We start from the raw sequence: 26,743 nt of genomic DNA, 5'->3' as shown, positions 1-26,743 counted from the left end.
ATTGTTTTTATATACAGATAGTTATACACTTTTTAACCTAAACCCACCCCTACCCCTCACAGAAAACTTTCTGCATTTTTTAAATTTTAAAAGTAACAAAAAACTTTGTTTACTTTATTTTTATAACAGTTTTACAAATGAGGACATCCACAAATGTAGGTTTTTGCCGATTTTGTCAGGTTTTGCTCACTTGGGTACAAATTTGTCCCCAAAATATGGTTAAGTACACACACACACACACACACATGATTCCACCCAATCAGCTTATCTTTGTAAAATGGAACAGCTTCTTAAATAACTGAATGTGCACTCTTAACTTCAGCCAATCATGCATTATATTATGATATTGACAGGAAAATACAACAAAGAATATGGTTTACATGTAGCGCGTCGATTCAGCGTGGTATGCAAGACTCTCGCTCTCCCTCTTTGCATGCGTGAGAAACACAGCGCTATCAGTAAAGCGACAGCGAGTCGTGCGCCTTCACACTAGTTTACGGTACGTCAAATACAGGTATTTAGACATTATTTAGTCGCCCAGAGTAAGATTTAGTCGCATATGCGAGTGATTTACTCGCAATGTAGAGGGTTGACTTCAGTTCTGAGTGAGAGTCTGCTTGCTCTTCTTGCCCTTATTGATTGATATGTTTTTTCAGGTTGAAGAGGAGGCCACGGACAAGGACAATAAGAACTGCAGTAAAGATGGTATGTGTGGTAAGGTAAGGCTCTGCCTGCCTCCATCTTGTATTGTGGACATTAATGTCTGTGCTCTGAAACACATCTCTCTTTCTCAGAATATCTTCCAACTGTTGAGACACAGAAGGGATGGAGGCACATGAATGAAGAGATCATCTCCTCTTGAATTCTCAAATACATGCACACGTACACTAAAAGCTGCATACAGAGACTCAGAAAACATTTCAGACCAGTTCCATATGCTTATCCACTACTGATACACACTTACTGAAATAAGAAGATATGAAACAGGAAATGACACAAACACAGTACAACTACAAAAGACTTTTTAGAGACTTGCGCCATCATTTCACTGGACTGGACAGATTTATGTTGGACATACTGACCGCCAGCTCGGGATGGGAGAGACGACAACGAAAGACTATAATGCTCCAGGAGACAGACGTGGTGAAGTGATGTCTGATGAACGCACCCTGGTTGTTGACATGGCACCAGCATTGTGACTAATTCATGTCATGTGACTGGTCAGATGCAGACAACTGAGAGACTGAACTGTGCAATTTAAAGACATGGAAACGTCGGTGGTCTGACTAATGCATCATCCTGACACTAACACATGCACCTGTGAGGGCAGTGATGCTCAGAATGTATCTATAAAAAAAAAAAAGCAAAAACCATTACTACATTTTCCACTTGGACAATCAGAGTGAGAGAGGGAAAGAGAAAACGAGTCTAGAAACAAGGGCAAGAGAGACAGATCAATACTTTCCATGCTTTTCCACACTAATTTGTCTCTTACCTCACTATTGCCACTGTGTTGGTAGTAGGTTTGTACAGATTTTCAGCCCTTTATCTGAACTGAGGTTTTTAATTTAATTTGTTTTTGTGCTCTCATCTGTCTTTCATTCTCCAAAGCAGTATTTGATTGCGTTAGCCATCGCCAGGCCCAGATGGAATTTTTGTGCTGATTTTATTGGAAATTTCTGCAGGTAAAATGTGTTAAATCGCTCAGTGATGTGATGCTCTTTTTAAAAATCAATTATTTATTCAAAATACATTAAAAAACATTCATATATACAGATATAAATACACCTCTTGATTTATTTTTGGCGTTTTATGCCTTTATTTTGAAAGGACAGTAGCTAGACAGGAAGTGAAGTGGGACAGAGAGACGGGGGCGGGATCGGGAAAGGTCCACGAGCGAGGACTCGAACTCGGGACATCTGAAGAGCAATGGCGCTATATGTCGGCGCGCTGCCCACGAGGCTATAGGAGGCAATCGATCTTATGAATTATGTTTTTAATTTCTGATATAACATATTTTTGGGGATTAATTTAGGTTCCAAATCATTCGTTCCATATTACTTCATAATATTTGTAAAAACAAAACTTTTCATCTTGAAAGATGTATTTAAAACTTTTTTTTTTTTTAAGATTTTTTTTAGTGGTTCTCAACATTTTTGCTTTTCCGACAGTATTTAAAGGCCCCTAGTATTAGTTTTACTAGTATTACTAGTATTTTTATGTTGCTTTTCACATTTATTTATTTTTTGCTGTAGTTATTACAAAGCTGCTTGTTTTCAAACTGTTTTATTAACTGGGAGTGTCAGTATATTAAAAGGAATTAGCCACAATTATTTTTGTGATTCCAAAAAAATTCAAGAATTCAACAATCGTTGCTGAGGGAAAAAGGAAATCCACATTTTATTCTTTTTATTTTAAGCATTTTAATCAAGTTAGATTATTTTAATAGAACTATAATTGGAATTATTTTAAGTCATTCTGAGGCCATGTTAGTGGGCCTCAGACCCCTGCTTGAGAGCCACCATATGAAACCAACATGAATATAAAAATTTAAATATTTTTAATAGGCGCTCTTGCATGTCAAAGACCCAAACACAGCTGAGAGTAATTTTATTAGTAGCTATTGATCAAACTAGACATTGTTTGTATGATGTTTAAATTGAACACATTGAACAAGGGACGAGGAATATGATGAACTTGTGAATCTGCAGAGATTCTGTGTGGGTCTGGCCATGGCTGTAGAACACCTGCCCACTGATCATCTGTACCAGTGCTGTGTGGGGGTTCGTTCTGCTCATATATGACTTGAGTTGTATTAACAGTATGTTATAAATGTGAAGCACTGAGTTGGAAAACCAGCAGTGTTAGTTATGCGTGCATATTGGGCTGCTTTATGAGTTTTAGGATGCCATGTCTTCATCCGGCAGTAGGTGGCTCTGACCGCACAGGAAGCCGTCTCCATCAAACCACGTGTGAGTGTGTTACATCCATTTGACTTTTTTCTTCAGTGTTACTTATTGTAGCGCAGGCGCATACAAACCTGTCACTCCAGACCAGTCATGAAATGTTTTGCACTTTTTAAATGACGCGTGTGTGATGTGTGTAAAGAACGAGATGCCATTTCTTTCCTGTACTGTTTCATTATGTTTCTTTGTCATCAAATTCATTGACTTCAAAGGGATATTTTGGTTTTAATACAAGATGAACTCAACTGACAGCACTTTTGCCATAAAGCGGAAGCATTGCAAAAAAATGGGTTACAGTGAGGTACAGTAAACAGAGTTTTAATAGTACAGACACAAACAGTATATTAATTGACAAATTATAGGGGGAAAAATTCTGTTATTTCTTAGCAATGACAACTTTTAAACTCTAAAATGACTGAACTTTTCAGTTCAAATAAGTTTTACCAAAATGTTTTTTTAAAGATATAAAATAAGTTTCATATTTTTGCTTTTAAATCCTCCCAAAATTGACCCCACATAACCTTTTTTTTTTTTTTTAGCTTTTTTTTCTTGTATATATTTAACTTGTACTAAACCTGGAATATTCCTTTAATAGACAAACTGAGTGAGTGGGCGATTATGAACAGAACGATCAGCGGATTTGATTGTGTTGGATTACCACAGCTGTCTTATATAACAGTTATGCTGGTTATCATAGGATTTCACAAATTCATGCAAAGTCTCTGCGTAAGCATACGGTTCAAATCTCTCTTCTTTCTTGTCAGATGACCTGTCATAGACTTTAAGATGAGACTTTTACCTTTGTCTGTTTGTATCTCTCCCCCTCTCTCATTTACTCCTTCATTCTCTCCGTTCGTTTGCTCTGGTTGTCTTTCTCTATTGACTGATACTTTAATTTATTTGAATATGAAACTCAAACAGAAATATCTCTGTGTACAGTATTTTCAGCGGTGTGAGTTTTTGAGTAACCTTTTCAAAAAATAAGGCACAAATACATTTACAAAGTGACTCCGAGGTGTAGATTAAACCGAAATAAGCAATGTAGGGCACATACTGCAAATGAAACAAAAACAAAAAAAAAGCAAGACAAACAGAATACCTGGAGGAGGTTTTGAAATCGAAATCTCAAGTTGACGACTTGATGTAAAAGCAAAATGTTTGGTCACAACATTATTATAAAATGTAACATTCTTTTAAATAAATTGATTTATTGACTCAATGGTTCTCTCTGTGTGACTTTTTTTGACCTTTTAATGGCCTCTCAGTGAGATAAGGCCTTTCTGAACCAGTGACCGATGTTTTCAGAGGTGGAGGGGAATAATCCAAGTACATCAAAAAGATGTGGGCATGAGGTGCCAACGCGTAAATAATTTAGCAGCCGTATAAATTGTGAATGGGATTAGTAACAGTAGTGTTGCTCTCTGTGGGTCATGTCACTGACCTTCACCCTGGTGATTTTATCAGGCACTTAACAATTAAAGAACAAATGGGGCCTGAAACGCAAGCCGGCTTGTGTCACTTCAGCAGCAGCATGAGCGTCAGGCCTAGTATGGGTTGTACTGACTTTGCCAGCTGAGGAAGTTCAACCTGCTACCGAAACCTGCTGTACCGGTCTATTAAGTAGTAACCGAGTCTGTCATGTACACCTTTATAAATGTCTGGTTAGGGTTGCTCACCAAATCAGACAGAAGTCAGTCAGGATAAACACCTCCAGAGCAGGGGTTTTTAATCATTTAGATGACATGAACCCCCAAATATGATTGTTCTTCAGCAATGGACAGCATCCTATTCAAAAGGCAGCTATATATAGACTCATTTATAAAGACCCAATTAATACTATGGAATAATTCATATTTTTTTTCTGTAAAATTCATCATTGTGTGTTTTATTTCCTACTCACTAGTTTTATTTATTTATTATATAAATGTATGTAGTTATCTGAACTTCTAATTATATCTCATTTACTTATTTTAATCATTTTTTTATTTTTTAGTTTATTCAAACATTTTTTTAATTTCAAAATCATATTATATCTATTTATTCAAATCGATTTCAAATTTATTGTTTGTTTAGTAATCAAATATATAAATGTATTGTTATTTAAATCCATTTTTATTTATTTCAATCAAATGTATTCATTCATACATTTAGTTGGTTTTATCTCTTTAATCTTTTGGTCACTTACTAAGTTTATTATTATATTATATTATATTATATTATAATATATAATTTGTAATACAAAGAAATATATGGATCACCTCACTCCAATTGTCACTCCAAGTTCAACTAGTTTAATAAATACATAAATAAATATCAACTTTAATACAAAGTAAAATTTGCAGTCTTGTCTGACATCTGAACATTATGTGATACTGTGTTTTTATCATAAAACCATGTAACTGTTGCAGTGCTGCAAAACTATTACATTTGTACCACAACAAGAATAGCAATGTACAGTGAAATAATTGCAAGATTTAACAGTTACACGTCATTAGCTAATAATTGCAACCGCGTTTAAAAAAATATTTTGACACGAAAATTCAAATATTTTTCTATTTATCCATTAGTCTGCATTGCTTGAACATCTGTTCTGAGAAATCATATTTCTCCTATTCGAAAGTGAATCCCGCATTCATGAGGGATTTACATGTCACTCCAGAAACTTTGCGGCTTGTATAGGGTAGCCGTTAGCAAAACGAAAAACAAAACATTTATTCAAATTCTGAACGGATTATATTTAGCCTAGAAAGTGCGCAAATAGCCCTTACTTTATAATCACTAAAAAGTTGTCACTTACTTCAGTTCATCGTGATTTCACAACGTTCCTTTATAATCAATGAACATCTTATTTACATCGTTACAGTGAGTGTAAATAGAATATTTTGGCGATTTCCAGAGCGCAAACACAAATGCGCACAGGAGCTTTTACGAAATCTGTTTCGCCAATATCCTGTTATTACAGTTTTAACTGAAGGTGCTTTTGACTGCGTGAGAGGGTAAGAAAAGTGTCTCACGCTGAATGTGTGGGAGCTGGCAGCCCTGCATCAATAAATAAATAAGTTTCAAGTCATGCATTACACAAATAACTATTTCATATTTTAAAAAACCGATCGTGCTTTTAGGATCACATTGCGGTTTCTTGCGAAATGCTTGCTACGTCATCAGAGAGCGTCAAAAACACAGTCGCAGCCACGCGCCATATTTCATTGTCATTCACCAGCGCTGTGTTTTCTATCTGCATGTGGCCTCTTGCAGGGACGTTTGCAGGATTGTGTACGTCGTCTGCGCTTGTAAGTATATTTACTCCCTGAAATGTACATAGCTGTGTATTATTTGGGATTTAATTGCGTTTCCGGAACGGAATGGGAACTGGATTGTGCTCGAGTGAGAGAGACGCTTCAAAGCTTTTCCGATCGCTGGCTGTCGCGTTAAATACCAAATCCTTTCAGTACACGGTTTTCTCATCTAGGTGCTTATAGTATTATGCTGTTGCATGCTTGCAGATGAATTAAAGAGAAGCAAATGCTTAGTAGCGGGTTGTATTTTCTTAACGTTGCTTGCAGCGATATATTAGTGTAAGATGATCAACCTCCGATGTCCTTGCAACGTAGTTTTCCATTTTTTAACTTAAAGGGCTTGTTGAAACTTGCTAAAGAAGATTACGGGTAGGGCTACTTATTAATAAAGACGTGTTGAACAAGACCAACAAAAAAAATCTATGAAATCATAATACCACAGTGTTTTTTCTACGGGCCTTTTGAATTTAACGTTACTTTAATCGATGTAACTTATGTACGTTAGTCTAATATCTATGAGGTCAATGACTAGATACATTTATTTATTGAAATTATTGATTTGTGTATTGTAATATTCAAATTCTGACAGAGGTACTGTAACAAAAAAAGTATGACGATATTAATTTCGAGGTACGTTATTGGTACTGATATTTTTCTTAATTTGACAATGCATCAAAACACACACACAATGCAGTGACGGAAAAAGTAACAAAGATGCATATAATATTAATCATAGATTAAAATGAGCATGAAAGAACACCGTTATACATCATCTCCTGAATATGGTGATGAAAGCAGTGTCTTTGATGCTGTGTATCCTAAAGCCCTGAGCTACAAAAGTTGCAACTTTGCGTGACTGTGTGTATTGGATAAACTGGGCTATTAAGCGCCTCTGGGGGACATTTGTCCTGTATTCTTTCGGACTTTTTATTTTAGGGAGCGGAGTCGAGGCACGCGTTTCATACTCGTTGAAACGAGTTGAAGACGTTGTTTTGCGCTTCAGGCTTCGGTAGGAGGTTATAAACTGCAGTGCAGTTTCATGTCGGTCACGGTACTGTAAGCTCATGTATTATGCATCTGGGAGGGTCGCAGGTGGAGGCTTGCTTTCAGTCTGCTGGCTGGTGAAATCTGAAACGAAACCAGTAGTTCAACGGCTATGATAAAATGAGTAGTGCGATGCAGTATTAATATGTCTTGCTGTTAACTGATATGCAGTAATATGAATACAGTCGTCCCGCATGAGTTCTTTCAATACTTATATACGTAGGGATGATTGCATGGTATTTATAGATACATTTTCTGACACGTTTTACTCAGCAGTCATAGAATTATAATTAAATTGTGTGATTACCGTTTGTGAAGATGTAATATGTTAATGAAACTTTCAAGTGCTTTTGACTAATGGCGCCCCCTGCTGTCAGTTCAGAGACATTTGTGGTGTGCGTAAGTTGCTAGTAGCAGTTTGAGAGCTTGGAGAAGAATGGAAAGCGAAACCTAACGTGATCTGTGCTAGTTCGCAACATTCCGCATTTACGCGCGTTTTCTTTTTCCTTTCATTGCTGATATCACTTTTCCAACACGCTTTCCAAAAGCAATAAGACAAGTCTCAGGATCATCTCGTATAGTGGAGTTTGTTGAGACAAACGCTTGCAAAAGGCGAACGGAGACAACGAGTTGCTGGAGTGTGATCGGTCTAGTTCAAGTTCAGCTTTCATGCGGAACAGTGTTTAGTCAGTGCACGAGTTTGGGCCTCATTTGGGTAGTCTGCATCAAGTTTATTTATCTCTTACCTTCAGTTGTTTTTGAGGTATGTATAACTTTTTCATATGATCTCTTGTGTTGGGTTCTTCTGAATGGGATTTTACTAATGTAGGTTATATATTGTTCTAAGCTGTCAAAGTGACTGAACTGCAGAATCTGAACTAGGAATTGTGAATCATTGTAAAGATTTAACGGCTTTAGATAGGAGAGTTTTGTAATAAGCACCTTGCTATTTTCATCTTTTTAGGTCCCACTTGTGCCTTTGGGTGATATAATAAATCTGTTGTATACAGGGTTCTCAACTTCCCACGGTCACAGAAAACCTGGAAATATGAGGGAATTTTAAAATTGTGAGTTTAGACCAATTTCCAAAGTCATGGAAATGTTTAAAATCTTAAGAGCTTGAAAAGTCATTTGTGTAGAGGATATGCAGTTGTTTTGTTGGTTAGAAATGGCTTATGCAATCTCTATGCACATGAATGATTTTTTTTTTTTTTAATCGTATTGCGTTAATGTATAAAAATCACGCAACATTTAAATCATTCCCCTATATTGTGAACCATATTCATTTTCTACTTTAAAATAAAATAAGTGATGTAAGTGCAAAATTCTTTTCAATAACACATCTACTTCAGTGCACAGTTTTAAAGACTTTTTAAAACTTTTCTACTCTACACTTTCTACAGGATCTTCCAAGCTAAACCATTTTAGATTGTATTTGTTACTGTAACTTTTTTTGTTAGTGTAAACTGTGAACAAGTGGTAAGATCATGGTGCTCTTTAAAATACTATGTAAGTACCATGATTTAATAGAATTACCTTCTGATATAAATTAATACAGAATATTTTTTTATGGATGGCCACTTTTTATATAGGAAACTGATAAAAGAACACCAAAACTCTAATATCCACAAGTATCCTTTCTTAATGCACATGGAGCAGCACGTGGAATGTGAGCGAGCAGAATCACTTTCTCTCTCGCTTCAGTTTATTTAGAGAGTGAGCTGTTATGTCTGGAGTTACGTTTGAAGCTGCATCAGGGTCACAGTAAGCCGTGCTCTGTGTGGAATTGTCTCTTGTCTGTGTTGGTATTTGGTGGAAGGCTGTGAGATCAGGTATGTGATTTTTATATATAGAAGTTTAAATATTTAATTGTACACTGTAGGGGTGTAACAGTTCTCCCTCTCTCTCATATATATATATATATATTTTATTTTTGGATAAATCTATTTTTTTATTCACAACATTATCTCTCTTAAAATAGGCCTACTTTATATTATGATAATCATAACAGTCCAGTGAGATCAACAGTGAGATCAAGCTTTAATCTTTGCACACATCACTAATGTTTTGATTTTTTTGTATTCACGAAAAAAAAGGTAAAAAGTTGTAATTTTAACTGAAAGCTACACTGTCACTTTTTCATGGTTAATACTGTAAAGCTGCTTGCTTTTAAAACAATCTATTGCATAAAATGCTATAAATGTGACCTGTCGTGACTTGACTGGAGTGCCGAATTGCACAGCATATCCACATCGCTATATGATCGGATGCTTTCGTAACTGCTGTTTTTGCTGTAATTTGTGTGTTGTTTTTGTTATTGAGAGGAAAGCAAATACAAATATATATTTGCTGTTGGACTTCAAATTTACCTTATTTTATTTCTTTGAAGAATATCAACTGTAATGAGATTATAGTCCGTAACGTGCCACTAACATGTTACTATGTTCAGAAGACTGAGAATGTGTTCCTGCAGAACTTTCAACCTCTGACCAGTTGACACTTATGTTGTGCCTTTGTTTATATTTATTACCTATAATTTGTGGTTTTTAACCTGTTCTGCTGCTTTCAAACTGTTCCTTTTTATTGTTAAAAGTGCTGTTTAACTTTTATATTTTTGGCAATGTAGAGCACACAAGTATGCAATTTAAAATACTTGATCTTTAATAAATGAGCCCTGGGTGTAGCAAAAGAATGCAGGTGTTTGTAAGTTAAAATGTTAATTTAGTAATGAAAAAAAATACTTTGAGTTAAGGTAAACTGGTTAAACAGGGCTCGAAATTAACTTTTTTACTTGGTAGCACTGGTGCTCCCAACTTCAAAAAGTTAGGAGCACCAGCAAAAATTTAGGAGCACTCACCAAAAATTTAGGAGCATCACAACTACAAATTATATATTAACAGATTTTATCCTTACATTCTTAACTTTAATGCAGATTTTATATTGGTTAATATTAGCTGTCAATCACTCAGTCACTGCTTTCCACTAACTACCGTGAGAAAAAGAAAGGGCTGAAGAAGAGAGAAAATGAAAAGAACACTGACAGATTTATTTTGTAAACAACCTAAAGTTAAGCTCTTCTTTGGCGAGGGTACAGGGCTCGAAATTAACTTTTTTACTTGGTAGCACTGGTGCTCCCAACTTCAAAAAGTTAGGAGCACCAGCAAAAATTTAGGAGCACTCACCAAAAATGTATGAGCATCACAACTACAAATTATATATTAACAGGTTTTATCCTTACATTCTTAACTTTAATGCAGATTTTGTATTGGTTAATATTAGCTGTCAATCTCTCAGTCACTGCTTTCTGCTAACTACCGTGAGAAAAAGAAAGGGCTGAAGAAGAGAGAAAATGAAAAGAAGACTGACAGATTTCTTTTGTAAATAACCTAAAGTTAAGCTCTTCTTTGGCGAGGGTTAGGATGGTGTATGCAGTGTTAAATTTTACATTCAGCTCTGCCAGTTGCACCGAACGACTGGCAGCTAGATATTGACAAAAAATTATATCTCTATTTTATGGGATTTTGTCGATAACAATAATTTGACTGAGTGTTACTGTGCTGATATCTTAAGGACTACAGTGGACAGCTGACTCCTATTCCTATCCAATCCTATTCATATTCTGTGTGGTGGTTAGTTCACAGCAGTGACAGAAATGAATCTTTTCCAATAAGTTTAAATAGATTTTTACCTTTTATGGTCATTTTTACCTTCAGGGTTGGAGCTAAACTCTGCAGGACATCGGCACTCCAGGACCGACGTTGCCTACCCCTGAACTATATGAAATGATGTAAAGACCCCATATCTTGAATTTTGTGATGCATTTTAATAGACAGAATCATGCCGTGAAAGAACGCACTCTAAATGCGCACGTGCACTAATCTAATCTAATAGATGTCACCTATGTAACTTTAGGTGGTTCACAAAAGAAATCTGTCAGTGTTTACTTTTTTATTTTCTCTCTTCTTCAGCCCTTTACATTCCCCGCGGTAGTTAGTTTCCTGTCACCCGACAGCGGAAAGCAGTGACTGGGTGATTGACAGCTAATATTAACTAATCTAAAATCTGCATTAAAGTTAAGAATGTAAAGATGTTTAATTGGTTATGTAGCCTAATGTTTCATAAAACAGCAGACAGGTCACCGTATCAACACTCAGAAGGCACATACTCTGAACGTTTTTAGAGAAATTAAAGCAGGTCGCACGACAACAATTATATGCACTCGCACAAATGCTCCCAAATATATTTTGAGGTCGCACAGATTAAATTTCGGGAGCATATGCGACCAAAATGGTCGCAATTTTGAGCCTTGTTAAATGTTTATTAACAAATGAATATTCTTATGGAAGTTTCTACTTACACTTTAAGAATACTCCCCCACCACCCTTGCCCTCTTAACTGAACTGTACCAGAATCATTACTCCAAAATACGCACCGAACCATGAAAAAACTTGAACCATTACAGCCCTAGCACACTGGTGTCTAACAAATAGTAAAGTGGAAAAAGTATGTGGTTAGAAATGTAGCTCTCACATTCAGCATTTTTGTTATGTCTTATGTAATGTGTCATAACCTTGCTATTTTTCTGAGCTATTGTTGCCTGAATCCATTAAAAATAATGAATTTGCTGGCTAAGTGCTGCCCATTGACCTTTTGTATTATGAGGAGTGTAGAGTCTTAATAAGCAACTTATTTTAAACTCACAGTGATGTACACCAAACCTACACTCAGCTGTTGAGTACTGCATTTTCTAAACTAGTGTTAGGTTCACTGACATCTCTCAAAGTTTTGCCAGTTTAGTAAAAAAACGCTTTACTCTTAGTAAAGTGCTTTCCTCTAATACCCATGACCACTTTCCCTCACCATAAGGATCCGCAAATTACTCGCTAAGCCAGAAATAAATTGGTTGTGTCCACAATAAGCATGAATAATTAATCAGTGAGCCTTTTACCAAGTCCTCAAATTACAGTCTACTGGGTTGCCAAGAAATGTGCCGATGGGATTTGTGTGTCTGTACTGTGACACTGCAACATCAGAAAGCCTGTATCCCCTTTGCATTCTTTCATGGATTTCTGTTGTTCTCTGTCTCTCTGCAGAAGCAGTGCACAGACTAAGCTTTTGGTTTTGTTGTGACGTTACATCCAGTCAGCTGAGTCTCATCCTAACACGTGTGCACATCCCATCCACCAAGCCCGACGCTACGCCCTTCTTGCCCCCCACCCCTGCGCTATGAGCAGAGGTAGAGGAGGGTTTCACAAAGATTGCCAGCGATTCTCTCTCCCTCCCCAACAGGGAAAACCTCAGTTTTGTTCCCATCAAACCACTGGTCACCCACGAGGCCCTCGTGTCCCAAGCCCAGACTCTGTATCTGACAGCTATCCGCACCCTTCCCTTTACTCCACTCGCCCGGGTGCTCCTGGCGTGCCTCAACGCGGTCGTCCTTTTCCCCCTAGCCCCTCTGATCCACCCCTGTGGGCATCCCCCCAGCACGGCAGTAATCAGATCTTCGACTCAAATAGTCTAAGCTTCCGACAACACCAGGTGCAGTTCCTCAGGGGGCAGAGTGCACAGGCTCCGCAGTTTAAAGCGCCCCAGCTTGGAACCCAAACCTCCAGCCGAAGGGAAGAGGTCTCTACTGGGCCTATCCAGTACCAGGCAGGTTATCGTGACTTCAAATCAAGTGGTAGCAGTTTTGGAAGAAGAGACGGCTACGGCAGAGGCCGAGGAAACTGGCAAAGGGAGCAGAACTTCGGAAATACACCTGGACCTAAGAGAAGGTCACACTGGAATCACTATCTCCAGAAGGAACAGTATTATCCCAATCAATACACTAAGCACTACTGGAATACACAGGTAGATAATGTGTCCTCGGGCCTTCATAGTCTGAGTTTGGGTGACCGGGTAACAAGGGTAGACACCTCTGACACCTCGTCCTGCAGTAGCCTTGCCAGCAAGGTTTCCAGTTCTCCTGGCTCGGTCAGAGAGTCTCTGTATTTGACCCCTGAGATCCAGCAACAGGTCCTCGCTTTTTTGACGTCACTCGGGCCAGACGAGACTGTTCAGGCCAGGGCCTTGGGTAAAAAGCTCGGCCTTCCCAAGAAGATTGTTAATAAGGCTTTATATGCCCTCTTAAGGACAAACCAAGCAGCAAAACAAGGTGAGATTCCTCCTCTGTGGAGACTCCGCAAGGAAGAGGACAGTGAGCCCATCAAAGAGAGAGAACAAACGCAGTCTTCAAAGGATTCTGAGACAAAGCCAGGTCAGAAGTCATCCATAAACCAAGAGGCCACAGGGGATCTCATCAGCACCAGTGCTCCCTCTGCATCACAGATCCTTGTTGAGGCTGACAGCGATTCCACTGACCGGTCAGAGGACTCAGAAGGTGAAGATACCTGTGAAACGTTGCGTCCTGACCAGGTTCAAAAGACTCTTTTACCTGCTGTGCAGTCAGTAACCTTGCCAACAATGGCTGATACTAAAGATAGCAAAGAGAAGATCCTACAGTACCTCTACGAAGCAGGTACAAGCAATGCGCTTGTGATTGCCAAGAACCTTGGCCTGAGAAGTGCCAAGCAGGTTAATCCCACACTCTATTCAATGGAGAAACAAGGTGACGTAAGGCGTGACTCTGAAGTTACACCACCTACCTGGTCGCTTAGTGTACACCGGCAGGAAAAGATGGACCGCCAACGAAAAGCCACTGCAACTGCAAAACAGGATGAAAACAGTGCAGAGATGTTGAACTTTGCAGCAGAAGTGATTACAAACGCAAATGATAGACTTGAGTTTTCAGGTGGTACCGCAGCAGAGCCGATGGATGGGGGTGAAAATCTATTGGATGAGATTTTAGGCAACAACACATATGGCATCACAGAGCTTGACATGCCTGGCCTTGAGGCGATGCCACCCAAGCCCAGTGAACTTTCCTTTCCACCCCACTACTTCCAACCTCCTCCCCATCAGTTCTACTATCAGGATATGGCCAGTAATGGAGGAGAACGTTCACAGTGGGCATCTGACGACATTCCAGAATTCCTGAACACGATTCGCTCTGAGGTTGCCGTTTCATTGACTGCTCCCCTTCACCCGGCCCAAAGCCTGGAGTCAAGCAGATTGCAGAAACTGAAAGAGGCACGCAGTAAGAACCCAGTTAGCGGACTGATGGAGTTTGCTCAGCATCTTGGACACACTTGTGAATTCCTACTTCTGGACCAGTCCGGACCCTCACATGACCCCAGGTTAGTTGATGAGAAGCTTGTTTACGGGTGCATATGAGCATTAGTTTTTCTGTGTTAAAGCCTATGGCTTTTTTGGAAGCGAGTATGTTTGGAAAGCTGCTACACAGCAGTGATTCGTTTAAAAATTGGTGAACCAGCCAAGGCTTTTTGGAGATGCCACAGAAGTTCTCTTGCTAGTGAATTTAGGTGAAATGAGGTTGCATGATTAAGAATTAGTAGAAACACAGTAACTGTGTTTTCATGGATTTATAGTTTGAGGTTTTTCTTTTCGTCTCCAGGTTTCGGATGCAGGTCATGATAGATGGTCGTAGGTTTCCACCGGCTGAGGGTCCAAACAAAAAAGTGGCCAAAAAAGATGCTGCAGCCATAACCCTGAAGATTCTTTGGAAGGAGATGGAAGGAGCAGGTGATGGCGAAGAGGAAGAACCGAACCTTGAGGGAGCTGAGTCAACCACTGACCTGGCAGATGAAATGCTAGTATGTTTGTTTTTGGTTTTCATTGTCAAAGTTGCATGAAACCTAATCATTTAATCTCTCATAGCAGTTTTGATATGCTGTGTACCTGTAACTTGTATATAAAAATACATTTAGTTTCTCTGTCTCATTTCTAAAGGGTGATATGGATACTCCACCCCAGGCTCTGTCTCGGTCTTTACCTGGAGGAAAGAACCCTGTATCTGTCCTAATGGAGCATAGCCAGCGCAGTGGGCATGCCATCCAATTTATCAAGACCGGACAGGACGGGCCACCCCATGATCCACGGTAAAACACATCCCACAGTAAAGGGCTTTAGGTTACATCTCTTTAATCCTGCTACAGAAAGTCACATGCTTTTCGTCCCCTTGCTGTCCTCACATTCTCCATGCACCTTCTGTACTATCCCCTCTCACTCTTGCTCTCCCTCTTAAAGTCCTTTACTCTCCTTTTCTTTCTTTTTTTACATCTTTTACCATTTTCCCTTTTTGCAGTTACTGAACCTACTGAGCTTTATGTTGTTGTTTTGGTAATGCTATTCTTTTCTTTTCCCAGACTCGTTTTCTGTTCCCCTTTTCTTGCTATCTGTGTTCTTTTGTGTCCTTAATTCCCTTTGCCCCTACGGTGTGACTTTGCTGCCTACAAAATACAATGTCTGCTTTGTGTAATCCTCGTCCAAAATGTTGAGAAATAAAGAAGAAAAAAAGAAATAATATTGAAATCATGATATGGCCTAGGAGGATTATTAAACTGAATATTTAATTAAATTAATATATAATCTGAGCGTTTGCAGTGATCTCCGAGCATTTTACGCAAACCTGAGAGCTGCGCAAATCTCAGGAGCTGGTCTGAGTTAAGAATTTGAAATAGGGTTATTATTAAAAATATATTGTCGGACGCTCACAAAACTCAGGTGTTCCTTTATTTTTTTGCCAAATTAACTTTTTTCAGATGTGTGTGGCCTTTGAGAATAGAAAATTATAATTTTTTTCTTTCAATGATTTCCCAATGTAATTTTTAGTGTGATTTTTATACCTTTTGTCTTTTTTTACCCTTGCAGCAGCAATGTGAGATGTTAAATGTGTTATTGCATTTCAAAATGCAATATGATTTTATAGACAAATTTGCAGCTGCTAAAGGTTGTACAGGTGTAGCAATGCACACCCTAATTTACAACACAAAACACACACAGACAGATCAGTGAAACTTGATCTCTGTTGAAGAAAAGCTTTTATTTTACTTTATGAGCAGTAAGTTACAGTTCTCCAGATGGGGTAGCTGTATTTTTTCAGATATTAGATATGTGAATAGCAGATTGAAAACAAAACTGATGAATGTAATTTCTCCTCATTTCTTGTACAGCAGATTAAATGAGAAATCTTGGTATTGGATTTCATTCAGGAAAGCCTCCACAAACATTCATATACAGTTCTCTCATGTCTCAGTGGATATTCATGGCCTTTAGTAAAAGAGTGGCTCTGATTACTGGCCTTGATGTAAATGTAGCATTGCCTGCCAAATTAGCATTATCAGACAAAAATATTTCTTGGCTCTAGTAGGCAAAATCATGAATTGACAGCATGCTTGTATGCATAATTTCACATTTTTTATTTCTGTCATTCTCAATGTTTCAGTGTGCTTTACTGCAGCAACAAATGATTATACAGTTGAATAGCTGAAGATGCAGAGGTAGTTACAAAAGACAACTGTGATCTTTCAGAAATCATTCTAATATGCTGATTTATTCAGTTGTAACCGTTTCATTCTGTTCTGTGTGAAACTATTCAAACTGATTGGAGGATTCAGAGCTCAATAGAAAAGAACTGCCTCATTAGATTTTAAAAGACAGTGTCCACTGTGACTGATTTGTCATTTTCACTCCTTTCTCTCACCATCTTTCTTTTTTCCTTCACTTCCTGTGTCAGGTTTATGTTCAGTGTAAAGGTTGGGGAGCGTCTCTTCCCAGAAGCCTCAGCACCCAGTAAGAAAGCAGCGAAGCAGCTGGCAGCGGAGGAGGCCGTGAAAGAGCTAATGGGAGATGGACTACTACATCTCAATAAGGTGAAGAGTAGTTTGGAGACAGTACAAGAATGAAAAGAGGACCATTTGAAAGACAGGAAAAGGATAATTTTGTGTGCTGGTAGATTAAACCCAGTCTTTCTCTTTTAGCCTCCAGGTACTTTCTGCCCTCTGGGAGACAATGAGTCTCAGCCAGTGATTCCCGCATGCCCCTCGCTACCCCCTCTGACAGCAGCTGAGCTCCAGGCGGCCCATGAAGCAGGTGTGGGTGACCTTATCAACTACCTGAACAACAACGCTGTGTCCGGCCTGCTCGAGTACGCCCGTGCTCGAGGCTTCGCTGCTGAGATCCGCCTGGTGGGCCAGTACGGACCCTCGCACGAGCCCAAGTACATGCGCACTCTCTCTCGGTCATGTTTTTGTGATCTTTATGTTCTTATCACAAAAGCAGCAGGATTCCCATCTCAGTGTGTGACTCCCTGCTGCACGGCCACACATTAAAAAGATCAAATCAACTTACCTCTCTCTCTTTTTAGGTTTACATACCAGGCTAAATTGGGAGGGCGGTGGTTTCCTGCAGTTTGTGCTAGTAATAAAAAGCAGGGGAAGCAGGAGGCAGCGGACGCTGCTCTTCGAGTGCTCATTGGAGAAGCAGAGAAAGCAGCACGTACTGGAGAGCTCACGCCGGAGGTATTAAACATGCAGCAACTTTAATAAAAGTCCATAATAAAACTAGCAGTAGCTTTTAACTATGCATTAACTTCTGATTAACAAAGTGCTATTAAATATTGAGGGGTCGTAATATTTGAAAGCAGTACCAAATTTAATTGTTGGTGGGTTTTTGCTATATAGATAAGCTTCTGATGGAAAGACAATGTTGCGTAACTTTTTTGCACACATTTACATTGCCAAGTGTTGTTCCTGTTCCTGCAATTTGACTATTATGTTGCAGTTTACAATAGCTTTTCTGTGTAAGAAAACTTTGAATTGTACATTTTTTTTTTTTTAATTTCTGAATTTTGTGTAATTAAGTCATATTTACTCACCAAAACAAATGTTAATTTTGGGTCCTATTTGAAAGGTTTTTACATGTACTAAACATACATTTATATGTAGCAAGGTTGGAAATTAACAGGGGCTTGTGGCAAAAATGTCACAAATTAAAGATAGAGGGGCAAAAATTGCCCCTACACAGTTAAACAATTGATTGCGGCTGTTGCGATTAAAACTAAATGTAAAAATGAATGGAAAGTGTCTATTCATAGAATTACATTTTGATTCGTGCACACTGCAACAGATTTTGTTTTTCAAGCGCGTTTCCGTTGAGCTTAGAATAGCCAATCAGAGACACTTCGATTAGTCAGCGCTGAAAACGTGATAATCGGAGGCACTGGAAAGGCCGGAATTTTGTGTGATTGAATTCTTTGTGCTCATGAATTCCCTCATCATAAACAACACCGTGCAGATATGATACTATCACAAATTTTATCGTGTGTGAATTTACATTTAATTATACTTCTTAAAATATTTATAAATATATTTTTTATCGATGCCATAAATAATGTGCATGTTTGTTTATTTATTAAAGTTATTTATTATATAAAACCAGTTTGCTGTATCAGTGATTCAGTGCTATGTTATCTCTTGACCAATCATAAGTCTTCCAGAAAGATGTGCGACAATTATTAAAATTGATTTTGTATGTTTCAGCTGCCAGTGTCAGGCAGTACGATGCATGATCAGATCGCCATGCTAAGCCATCAGCGCTTTAATGCCCTCACAGCACGCATCCAGCACAGCCTTCTGGGTAGGAAGATTCTTGCTACCATCGTGATGCGGAAAGGATCAGATACTCTCGGAACAGTTGTCAGCCTCGGGACAGGTACAGACACACAGATAGACTTAAACACAGACACAGCCAACATGATGTGTGCACTGTAATTAGAGATGTGCTGTAATTGTTGTGGCGTTACGCCTGTAGGAAACCGCTGTGTGAAGGCAGAGGAGCTTAGTCTTCGAGGGGACACCGTTAATGACTGCCACGCAGAAATCATCTCCAGAAGAGGCTTTATCCGGTATCAGCTTGCAGCAGAACGTTCTCTCTCCCTCACTGGCAATTGCATAATTCATTTTTCTTCTCATTCTACAGCTTTTTCCGTCCCATTCTTCAAGATGGAGTCTTATTTCACAGCAGCTCATAAATATATTGACTTTATATTTAGTGTTCTGCAGATGTTACTGTGAGACAGACAGAATGTCTGCTTGAATGCCTACTGTCTTTCTCTTTCTGTCTTTCAATGATTATGGTACATTTGAGTTATAAATGGAAATATATTAATATATATTTGGAAATATATATTAAATATATTAATGTTATTTAAAGCTGCAGTCCGTAACTTTTTTTGGTTTAAAATTATCTGAAATCGGTGTTTGAGCTAGTACATAACCAGCCAGTGTTCAAAACTATCGCCTTACTTTAGCCCGATTCACAACGGTTAGCTTATAATAATGTTTTCTAATTTGAGTGGTACGGGTAGGTTTTTGGCAGGAAATTCGAGCATGCCGCTGCGTCATTACGTCACTTCTGTAAACATAAAGAAGTTGTCCTTGCTAATAGGCTATTGCATGTGAGGATCCTGCAGGTGCAGGATCGTTTATAGCCTTTTCTGCAGCTGGAATAATTAAATTTATCATTTTGATGGCAGATTGTAATCCAGAAAGGATTGTGTTTATGAAACATGTGAATGAAATTAAATTATATTTCAGTTTTAAATGTTCTTCTGATTACAGATAACCTGGGATTACACAAGATTTGTATTTTAAAGACAACCAGTTTGAAGGGAGCATAGTTTGCTTTTTGGGTTTAAAGAATTTCTTAATATGAAATTCGTAGAGTATGACAATTAGATTAGACTCTGCAGAAATTGAAATCTACATGCTAATACACACTATACTCATAATCATGCAATGCTGATGTTGTTAACATTAATAATTTGAGAATAAAGCATAACAATAATAATAATAATTTGCACGGTTTGATGTGATATGAGCTAACCGATCTTTAGATTTAATCACCATTGGTAGCGAGATTTATTGTAATGCTTTTTTCCTCAGTTGGTCAGAACAAATGTGGCAGACTTGTTACTTACTTGTTCAGATGACAATATCCGGTGAAAATGCTTCTATGAGTCATATATTCCAAGACGTAGGCTAGAATCTGTGAGTGCGAAGTACAGTAAATATCCACACCGGTGCGGTGACTGACTGCCACACACACATACTCCTCAAAACATTAGATTCATCCGCGCTGGAGCCGTGCCGACTCAACCCACGCAAGGAAGATAATTCCGCAAACAGCTGCAATTGCAGGTTTTCAAACAGAGATGGCGACAAAGAGGCAAAACTTAAGGACTGCAGCCACTTGTGCTCATATGGCAATAATATAGACGCATATTAATGTAAACTAATACAATTATGTATTATAAATATATTATTCATTTTATATATTAATATATAGTTTGGTTTTAATATATAAAAAAATAATATAGCTAAAAATACACAAATATTGTATATTTAAAATATATTATTCATTTATATCTAAATTAATATATAGTTTATTTTTAACATATATATTATTTTAATTATATATGCAATAATACATATATTTAAAATATATCGACTTATTATTTTTATTAAATATTTATATTGAAATAACTCATATTAACAGTTAAATAAATCTAGAAAAAAATGAGGGAGAGATGTGTAAAAAGCACCACCTATTAACTATCATTACAAAAAATATAAGAAATATATTATTAATTTTATATATTAATATAAAGTTTGGTTTTAATATATATATATATATATATACACACACACACACACACATTGTATAATTAAAATATATTATTAATTTATATCTAAATTAATATATAGTTTATTTTTAACATTTTCATTCTGTATGTAATGAATAAATATATTTAAAATACATAAATTTATTATTATTATTAAATATTAATATTGAAATGACTCTTGTTGACACGGTTTAATAAATCTAGAAAAAAAATGTGGGAGAGATGTGTAAAAAGCACCATCTATTAACTGTTATTACAAAAAATATACTGATTTTCACCAACAGTAAAAGTAGAATAACTTAAATCTATGTTAAATAACGTGTCTTGTTTGTAAAATCTGTATGGCTCAGGTTTTTGTACGGCGAGCTGATGAAGCATTGGGAAAGCCCCGGTGATGAGACTATTTTTGAGGTGGCACACGATGGGAAGCTGAAGATCAAATCTGACATCACCTTTCATCTATATATTAGGTAAGACATGCACTTCCTCTCCTCCGAGCTAGTTTAAGAACCGAGATTCATCTGCAAACATGGATAACACTGCTTTCATGTGCTCTTTTCTTTGTCGCACAGCACTGCTCCATGTGGCGATGGCGCTCTGTTCGATAAGTCATGCAGCGAGGTCGCCGAATTAAACGGCTCTCAGCACATGCCTCTCTTTGAGAACGTAAAACAGGGCAAGCTCAGAACCAAGGTGGAGAATGGTAAGAGACCAAAAAAACTCTGTAAACCCCATCTATGGGGTAAAAAAATATATACAAATAAAGGTTTTCAGATTAATCATGATCTTCTGAATGATTTGATATCTACACTTAAAAATTCAATTCAAAGACCCCTCCAAATAACATTTATCTTTGGAATTCCTGATTTTAAATGGACTGCTACTGTACACACATGCTGTGGAGTAGTTCCAGGACATCAGGTACACTAACTCTAGTGCGCTAACTGTTGGATTAACTCAGCAGTGTTCATCAGTGCCATCTGGTTATGGTTATCTCTGTAGCCACGTAAGTGTGGTCTTTTGCCAGGCAAAACTGCCATTGTCTAGTGGGATAGGAGAAAAGCTATTACGTGGCCAAACTGTTGGCAGGTAAGCTGATAAGCTGATGTATTCCTGTGGATTTAACTTGACAGGTCGTCACATGATGTTGGCAGTTGTGCTTGGGTAGCTGTTGTGCTGAGTCTAACACTGCTGACAAGGAAGTAAAAAAAAAAACAGCCTCATGATGTATTGTGACACTTTTCTGAAACTCCAGTGATAAATCAGATTATGCTTACAGCTAATTACTAGTTTGCTAGAGCTTCTGTAGACGGTGTAAAAGTTTTCTCCTATGGTCTTCTACTTATCTGTCAATTCATATGTTCTTGCATATTATTTTGAATGATCTAAGATTCCCCACCCATTTCTTTTCTCAGGCGAAGGCACCATCCCAGTGGAGTCCAGTGATATTGTGCCCACCTGGGATGGCATTCAGCACGGTGAGCGCCTGAGGACCATGAGCTGCAGCGACAAGATCCTGCGCTGGAACGTGCTCGGCTTACAGGGGGCGCTCCTTAGCCACTTCATCCACCCCGTGTATTTGCGCTCTATCACTCTTGGTAAACACTCCTGCCATGCTTTGAGTAATGAAGTGCAGTGTTTTCAAGCCTGTCTTTTGTGTGTTTTATTTAGTTCTATTTACAGTAAAGGCTTTACATCCAAGTCCTAAAGGTCAGTTTAATTGAAACTGATTTATAGTCAGGTAAAAATAACTGATTAAATGATATAAACATGTCTAATAATTATATCAAATTCATTATAAAATGTATTTTTATTATTGGTATTTATTTTATATATAGTATTATTAGAATTATAAAATATATATATATATGTATGTATGTATGTATGTATATATATATATATATATAGGTATATAGGTATATTTTTTATATAAAATGTATATCTATAACAATAATAGTAGTAATAATTAAGTTGTGTAATTTAGAATTCATTTTAAAATGCATTATTATTAATATCAGTATTTTTGATTTATAAATACAAAAAATACAAAATATAGGTATGTTTATTAAATTATTATCTATATTTATATAACAATAATAGTAGTAATTAAGTTATATAAAGTGTAGCATAATAAGTAATTATTTTACAATTCATTATAAAATATTAAAATACTATGTATTTTATCAAATTATTAAAACAAATTACATGTACATTATCATTTTAAAATTCATAATGTATTACTACAATTGTTAAAAAAATTATATATTAACAAATTATTGAAATTATAATGTATTAAAAATATTATTACTGTAATAGTAATAATAACAATAGATCATGCATTATAAAATTATAATCATAAATATGTAAAAGATCATTTTAAAATTCATAATTTATTACCATATTACTATTTAAATCTGATCTATTTTATTAAATATCTATTATAATAATAATGTATTATTAAATGTATTATTATTATTTAAATGTCTCAATGTTAGAGCTTTATTCATAAAATATTTTTGATACGTGTTTGTTCAGGGTATCTCTACAGCCATGGTCACCTGACTCGAGCAGTATGCTGCCGATTGGCTAGAGACGGGGATGCGTTCAAAAAGAGTTTACCCGCAAACTTTACTCTTAACCACCCTGAGGTACGCTCACACAAAACACACTGCATTTAGTTCTGTGAAACTTTTGTTTTTACTTGGTTTTCACTTAATTTCCATATTGTTGGTGCAGGTGGGCAGGGTGAGTGTGTATGACTCCACACGCCACACAGGTAAGACCAAAGAGTCCAGCGTTAACTGGAGTCAACCGGACCAGTTTACCGTGGAGGTGCTGGATGGCACCAAGGGCAAAGTGGACAGGTGAGACAGACCCATCCGTCACGTTTCACAGTGATAAAAAGGAAATCCAGCTAATCTCGCTAATTGAATATTTACCCGAAGCACTTCACCCGAACACCTAGACTTCTCTTCTCTTTTCATGCCAGTCCCAAGATGGAGATATCGCAGGTTTCCAAGTCCAATCTGTTCCGTCTCTTCCACGCTTTGTGCCAACGTGCAGGCCGAGCCGATCTGCTGGCACAACCATCCTACGCCCACGCTAAGATGGCCGCCACTTCATTCCAGGATGCCAAGAGGCTGTTCTTCCTGGCGCTGAACCAACATGGATATGGCGCCTGGATCGGGAAGCCCTTGGAAGAAAAAAGTTTCGAGGGAGAAGCCACAAGGGCAGGAAGCGGGGACAGACAGGCGCCGGGCCCTCCAGATTGCGCCTCTGACCCCAATAGCTGCTCGGGCTCAAATAACAACAATTTTAATTCTGCAGCACAGGGCTTTTAGGGATAGAGAGAACAAATAAAGGGATTTAGGGAGTGGAAGAGTGGCCAGCAGCAAGAGAGAAAGAATTGAGGAGGTTTGTCTTGTAGAGAGGAAGAACCAGGGTAAGCCTGTGGCTTTGGGATTTGAACTTTAACCATCACGACAAAGCAGAAACGGATGCTACCATGGCAACAGAGCTATAAACCCAAGGCAAATTGGACTTCATGAGACATGAAGTAGTTGTTGTTGTTTTTTTTTAGAAAGATATAACTACAGGGTTGCATTTGTTTTAGTAGGTTTCCCTCTCATTGTTTCCCATTTGCTACCATCACAATACTGTTACGTGAATGCGTGGCCACATTGCTGTATGCTAATTCTGTTTCTCACTTTTTCTCTCGTCTGTTTGATTCATGATACATTTAGGTATTTCTCACTCAATTAAAAGATTAATGACAGGTGATGCTGGTCAGGTCATGCATTTAGAGACATTCAATTAAAGTGGTTTAAAGGCTTAGTTCACTCAAAAAAATTAAAATTGTCATCAGTTATTCACCGTCATGTTCCAATTCTGCACGATTTTTTTCTTTTCCTGTGGAACATGAAAGAAGATATTTTGAGAAATGTCTGTGTCGTTTTTGTACGTACAGTAGAAGTCAATGATCACCAGGTTTGGTTACCAACATTATTCAAAATATCATCTTTTGTGTTCTTCAGATATAAAGAAATGTATACAAGTTTAGAATGACATGAGGGTGAGCAAATAATGATAGAATTTTCATTTTTGGGTGATCTATCACTCTTAAGTTGATCATCATATACTAATTTGGCATTTACCTATAAATTCTCCAATCACTTCCGTGAACTTAAGCATTTACATACATTTAGAATTTATTATTTTTTTTAATGATTTTTTTTTGCAGTATGTGAAGTTCCACATACAAACACCTGGATGGACTAGATTGCTTGAAATGTATACATAATGTACATACAGATACATATGCACACAGATGTATATATAAGGTCTGCTGAACGAGTTTATATATATGCGTGTGTTTATGTATGTGTATATATTGTATGTATATATTTTGTAATGATTCGTAACTGAAATCCCATTTTTTCTATCTTTTAATTTTTAGAATGTCTTTTTATATGAGGTGTGTATGCTCTGTTTTCACTATTGTTTATGTGTGTTGTTTGAGAGGCTCATGGTAGATATTGCATGCAGCCAAATAGTCTACATTCTGATTCGTGATAGCTATATTGGGCAGATGAACGGCACAAATCAATCATATGCACATTTGTATGTGTGTGTGTGCCTGCATCTTTGTGGATATAAACTGTTTCTTGGAATATTATTTGTCCTGCTAAAGTTTAATGTGTTCAGACACCTTTAATTGATGCACTAAAGCAATGCACTATCTTTCCTTTCAGCAAATGTGATTGAATCTGTATGCCTACTCAAACATTCTTTTAAGATTAGTTCTGTTCTGTTCAAAGTAAAGAATATTTTCTTTCCATGTGCTGCAGATTAATATCTTATTTTCACAACAAATTTTTAACTCGCTCTGGTTATAGTGTAACCGTAACTGCATGCATTTTCCAGCATATTTGGAAGGGGATATTTAGGGCAGAGTGGGCTAAGTTGTCTCTCTGTTTGGTTTTTCCAAAGAAGATAAAACTAATCCACCTAATGATATTCAGATATCTACTGAAATAAAAAAAAAAATCCTGGAAATATGGCCAGAAAATGAGCAGGGTAAAACTGCTCCATGACACATTTTTAAATAGCTAGTTTATAATAATGTATGATATTTTAATGTTTCCTTAACATTCCCATTTTATTAAGCCATTCAGGTTTATTCATCTGAATTTTTAGTTACATTTATAGAAACAATAGCAGAACGGTGTGTAAAAAGATCTCTTACTGGACTGAAAATGAAGAAAATTACTTCCCATTCCAACCCTCAAGATTGCAGTGCAATATTGTTGTTTTTGAGTACATTACTTTGTGGGAAATATCCTTGATGATTTTCTTGGAATGATTTGCCAGAGCATCCTTAGATCTTCTTTTATGTGTAGGCCCCAATATACATTTAGTTTGAAATATATGTCTAATGAATATATATCATATGGTGTGTTTATTTTCTGTTTATAATAGGCTTCTATAATGATTGGACTCCTACAACTATACAATCTTTCACCGAATTTCACCAAACACAAAATGATTAATACATGTACGGGGTAATTCAAAATTTTAGACAATTAATGTATTGTAGCTATAAAATAACATTTGAAAATGTGACAGCCTGTCCTGGCCAATTTATATAAGCAAAATTAAAAACTTGTTGTATAAACGGTTTCATCTTCATTACATGGTAGTTGTTTGCTTGAACGTATACCAGTGACTTTTTACGGTGTACATTTGTTTAAACAACTATTGTACATATGATATTGAAAGTGCTATTTGGAGGCTTAAATTCACGAAAACAATAGCCATTTTTAAGCTAGCTTATTACCGCTCGATGGCGACCTTCC

The 26,743-nt window shown here is 37.2% G+C and overlaps 3 protein-coding genes across 5 annotated transcripts in view; all 3 read left to right on the top strand.

Annotated features, from left to right (window-relative positions):
• The window catches only part of LOC107699551 (sorting nexin-27-like), a 24,181-nt gene extending 22,404 nt beyond the window's left edge, over positions 1-1,777 (top strand). Inside the window, exons 12-13 of one of the 2 annotated variants that reach the window (XM_016500848.1) lie at positions 657-719; positions 795-1,777. In XM_016500848.1, coding sequence (XP_016356334.1) covers positions 657-719; positions 795-839 — 108 coding nt within the window. In that variant the 3' untranslated portion in view covers positions 840-1,777. The remainder of the gene's footprint in view (positions 1-656; positions 720-794) is intronic. The other variant, XM_016500847.1, reaches the window with a different exon arrangement.
• A 4,358-nt stretch (positions 1,778-6,135) lies between these two features.
• Positions 6,136-24,942, top strand: LOC107699549 (double-stranded RNA-specific adenosine deaminase-like). Of its 2 annotated transcripts, none has more exons than XM_016500843.1 (15): positions 6,136-6,256; positions 12,400-14,541; positions 14,820-15,018; positions 15,155-15,303; positions 16,941-17,076; positions 17,185-17,423; positions 17,571-17,724; positions 18,745-18,916; positions 19,016-19,109; positions 21,239-21,358; positions 21,461-21,591; positions 22,304-22,486; positions 23,424-23,536; positions 23,625-23,752; positions 23,878-24,942. In XM_016500843.1, the coding sequence occupies exons 2-15, from the start codon at positions 12,533-12,535 to the stop codon at positions 24,227-24,229; spliced, it is 4,179 nt and encodes a 1,392-aa protein (XP_016356329.1). In that variant the 5' UTR covers positions 6,136-6,256; positions 12,400-12,532; the 3' UTR covers positions 24,230-24,942. The 2 variants fall into 2 exon arrangements, with proteins under 2 accessions (XP_016356329.1, XP_016356331.1); XM_016500845.1 differs by lacking the exon at positions 6,136-6,256 and adding an exon at positions 7,774-8,069.
• LOC107699550 (small conductance calcium-activated potassium channel protein 2-like) overlaps positions 18,974-26,743 on the top strand; it is an 88,847-nt gene continuing 81,077 nt past the window's right edge. Inside the window, exons 1-2 of the mRNA XM_016500846.1 lie at positions 18,974-18,988; positions 22,022-22,024. The gene's annotated coding sequence lies outside the window, so the exon portion shown is untranslated. The remainder of the gene's footprint in view (positions 18,989-22,021; positions 22,025-26,743) is intronic.

Source organism: Sinocyclocheilus anshuiensis, unplaced genomic scaffold, assembly GCF_001515605.1.
Source record: "Sinocyclocheilus anshuiensis isolate Anshui unplaced genomic scaffold, SAMN03320099.WGS_v1.1 scaffold670, whole genome shotgun sequence".
NCBI lineage: Eukaryota > Metazoa > Chordata > Actinopteri > Cypriniformes > Cyprinidae > Sinocyclocheilus > Sinocyclocheilus anshuiensis.
This window is presented reverse-complemented; position numbering and strand designations above follow the sequence as displayed.

Excerpts from the sequence above, each read along its gene's own strand:
- LOC107699549 (XM_016500843.1), top strand. The coding sequence starts at position 12,533 with ATGAGCAGAGGTAGAGGAGGGTTTCACAAAGATTGCCAGCGATTCTCT. Across the intron at positions 19,110-21,238 it reads TCCAGAAGAGGCTTTATCCG|GTTTTTGTACGGCGAGCTGA; the intron begins GTATCAGCTTGC and ends TGTATGGCTCAG. Across the intron at positions 21,359-21,460 it reads ACCTTTCATCTATATATTAG|CACTGCTCCATGTGGCGATG; the intron begins GTAAGACATGCA and ends TTTGTCGCACAG.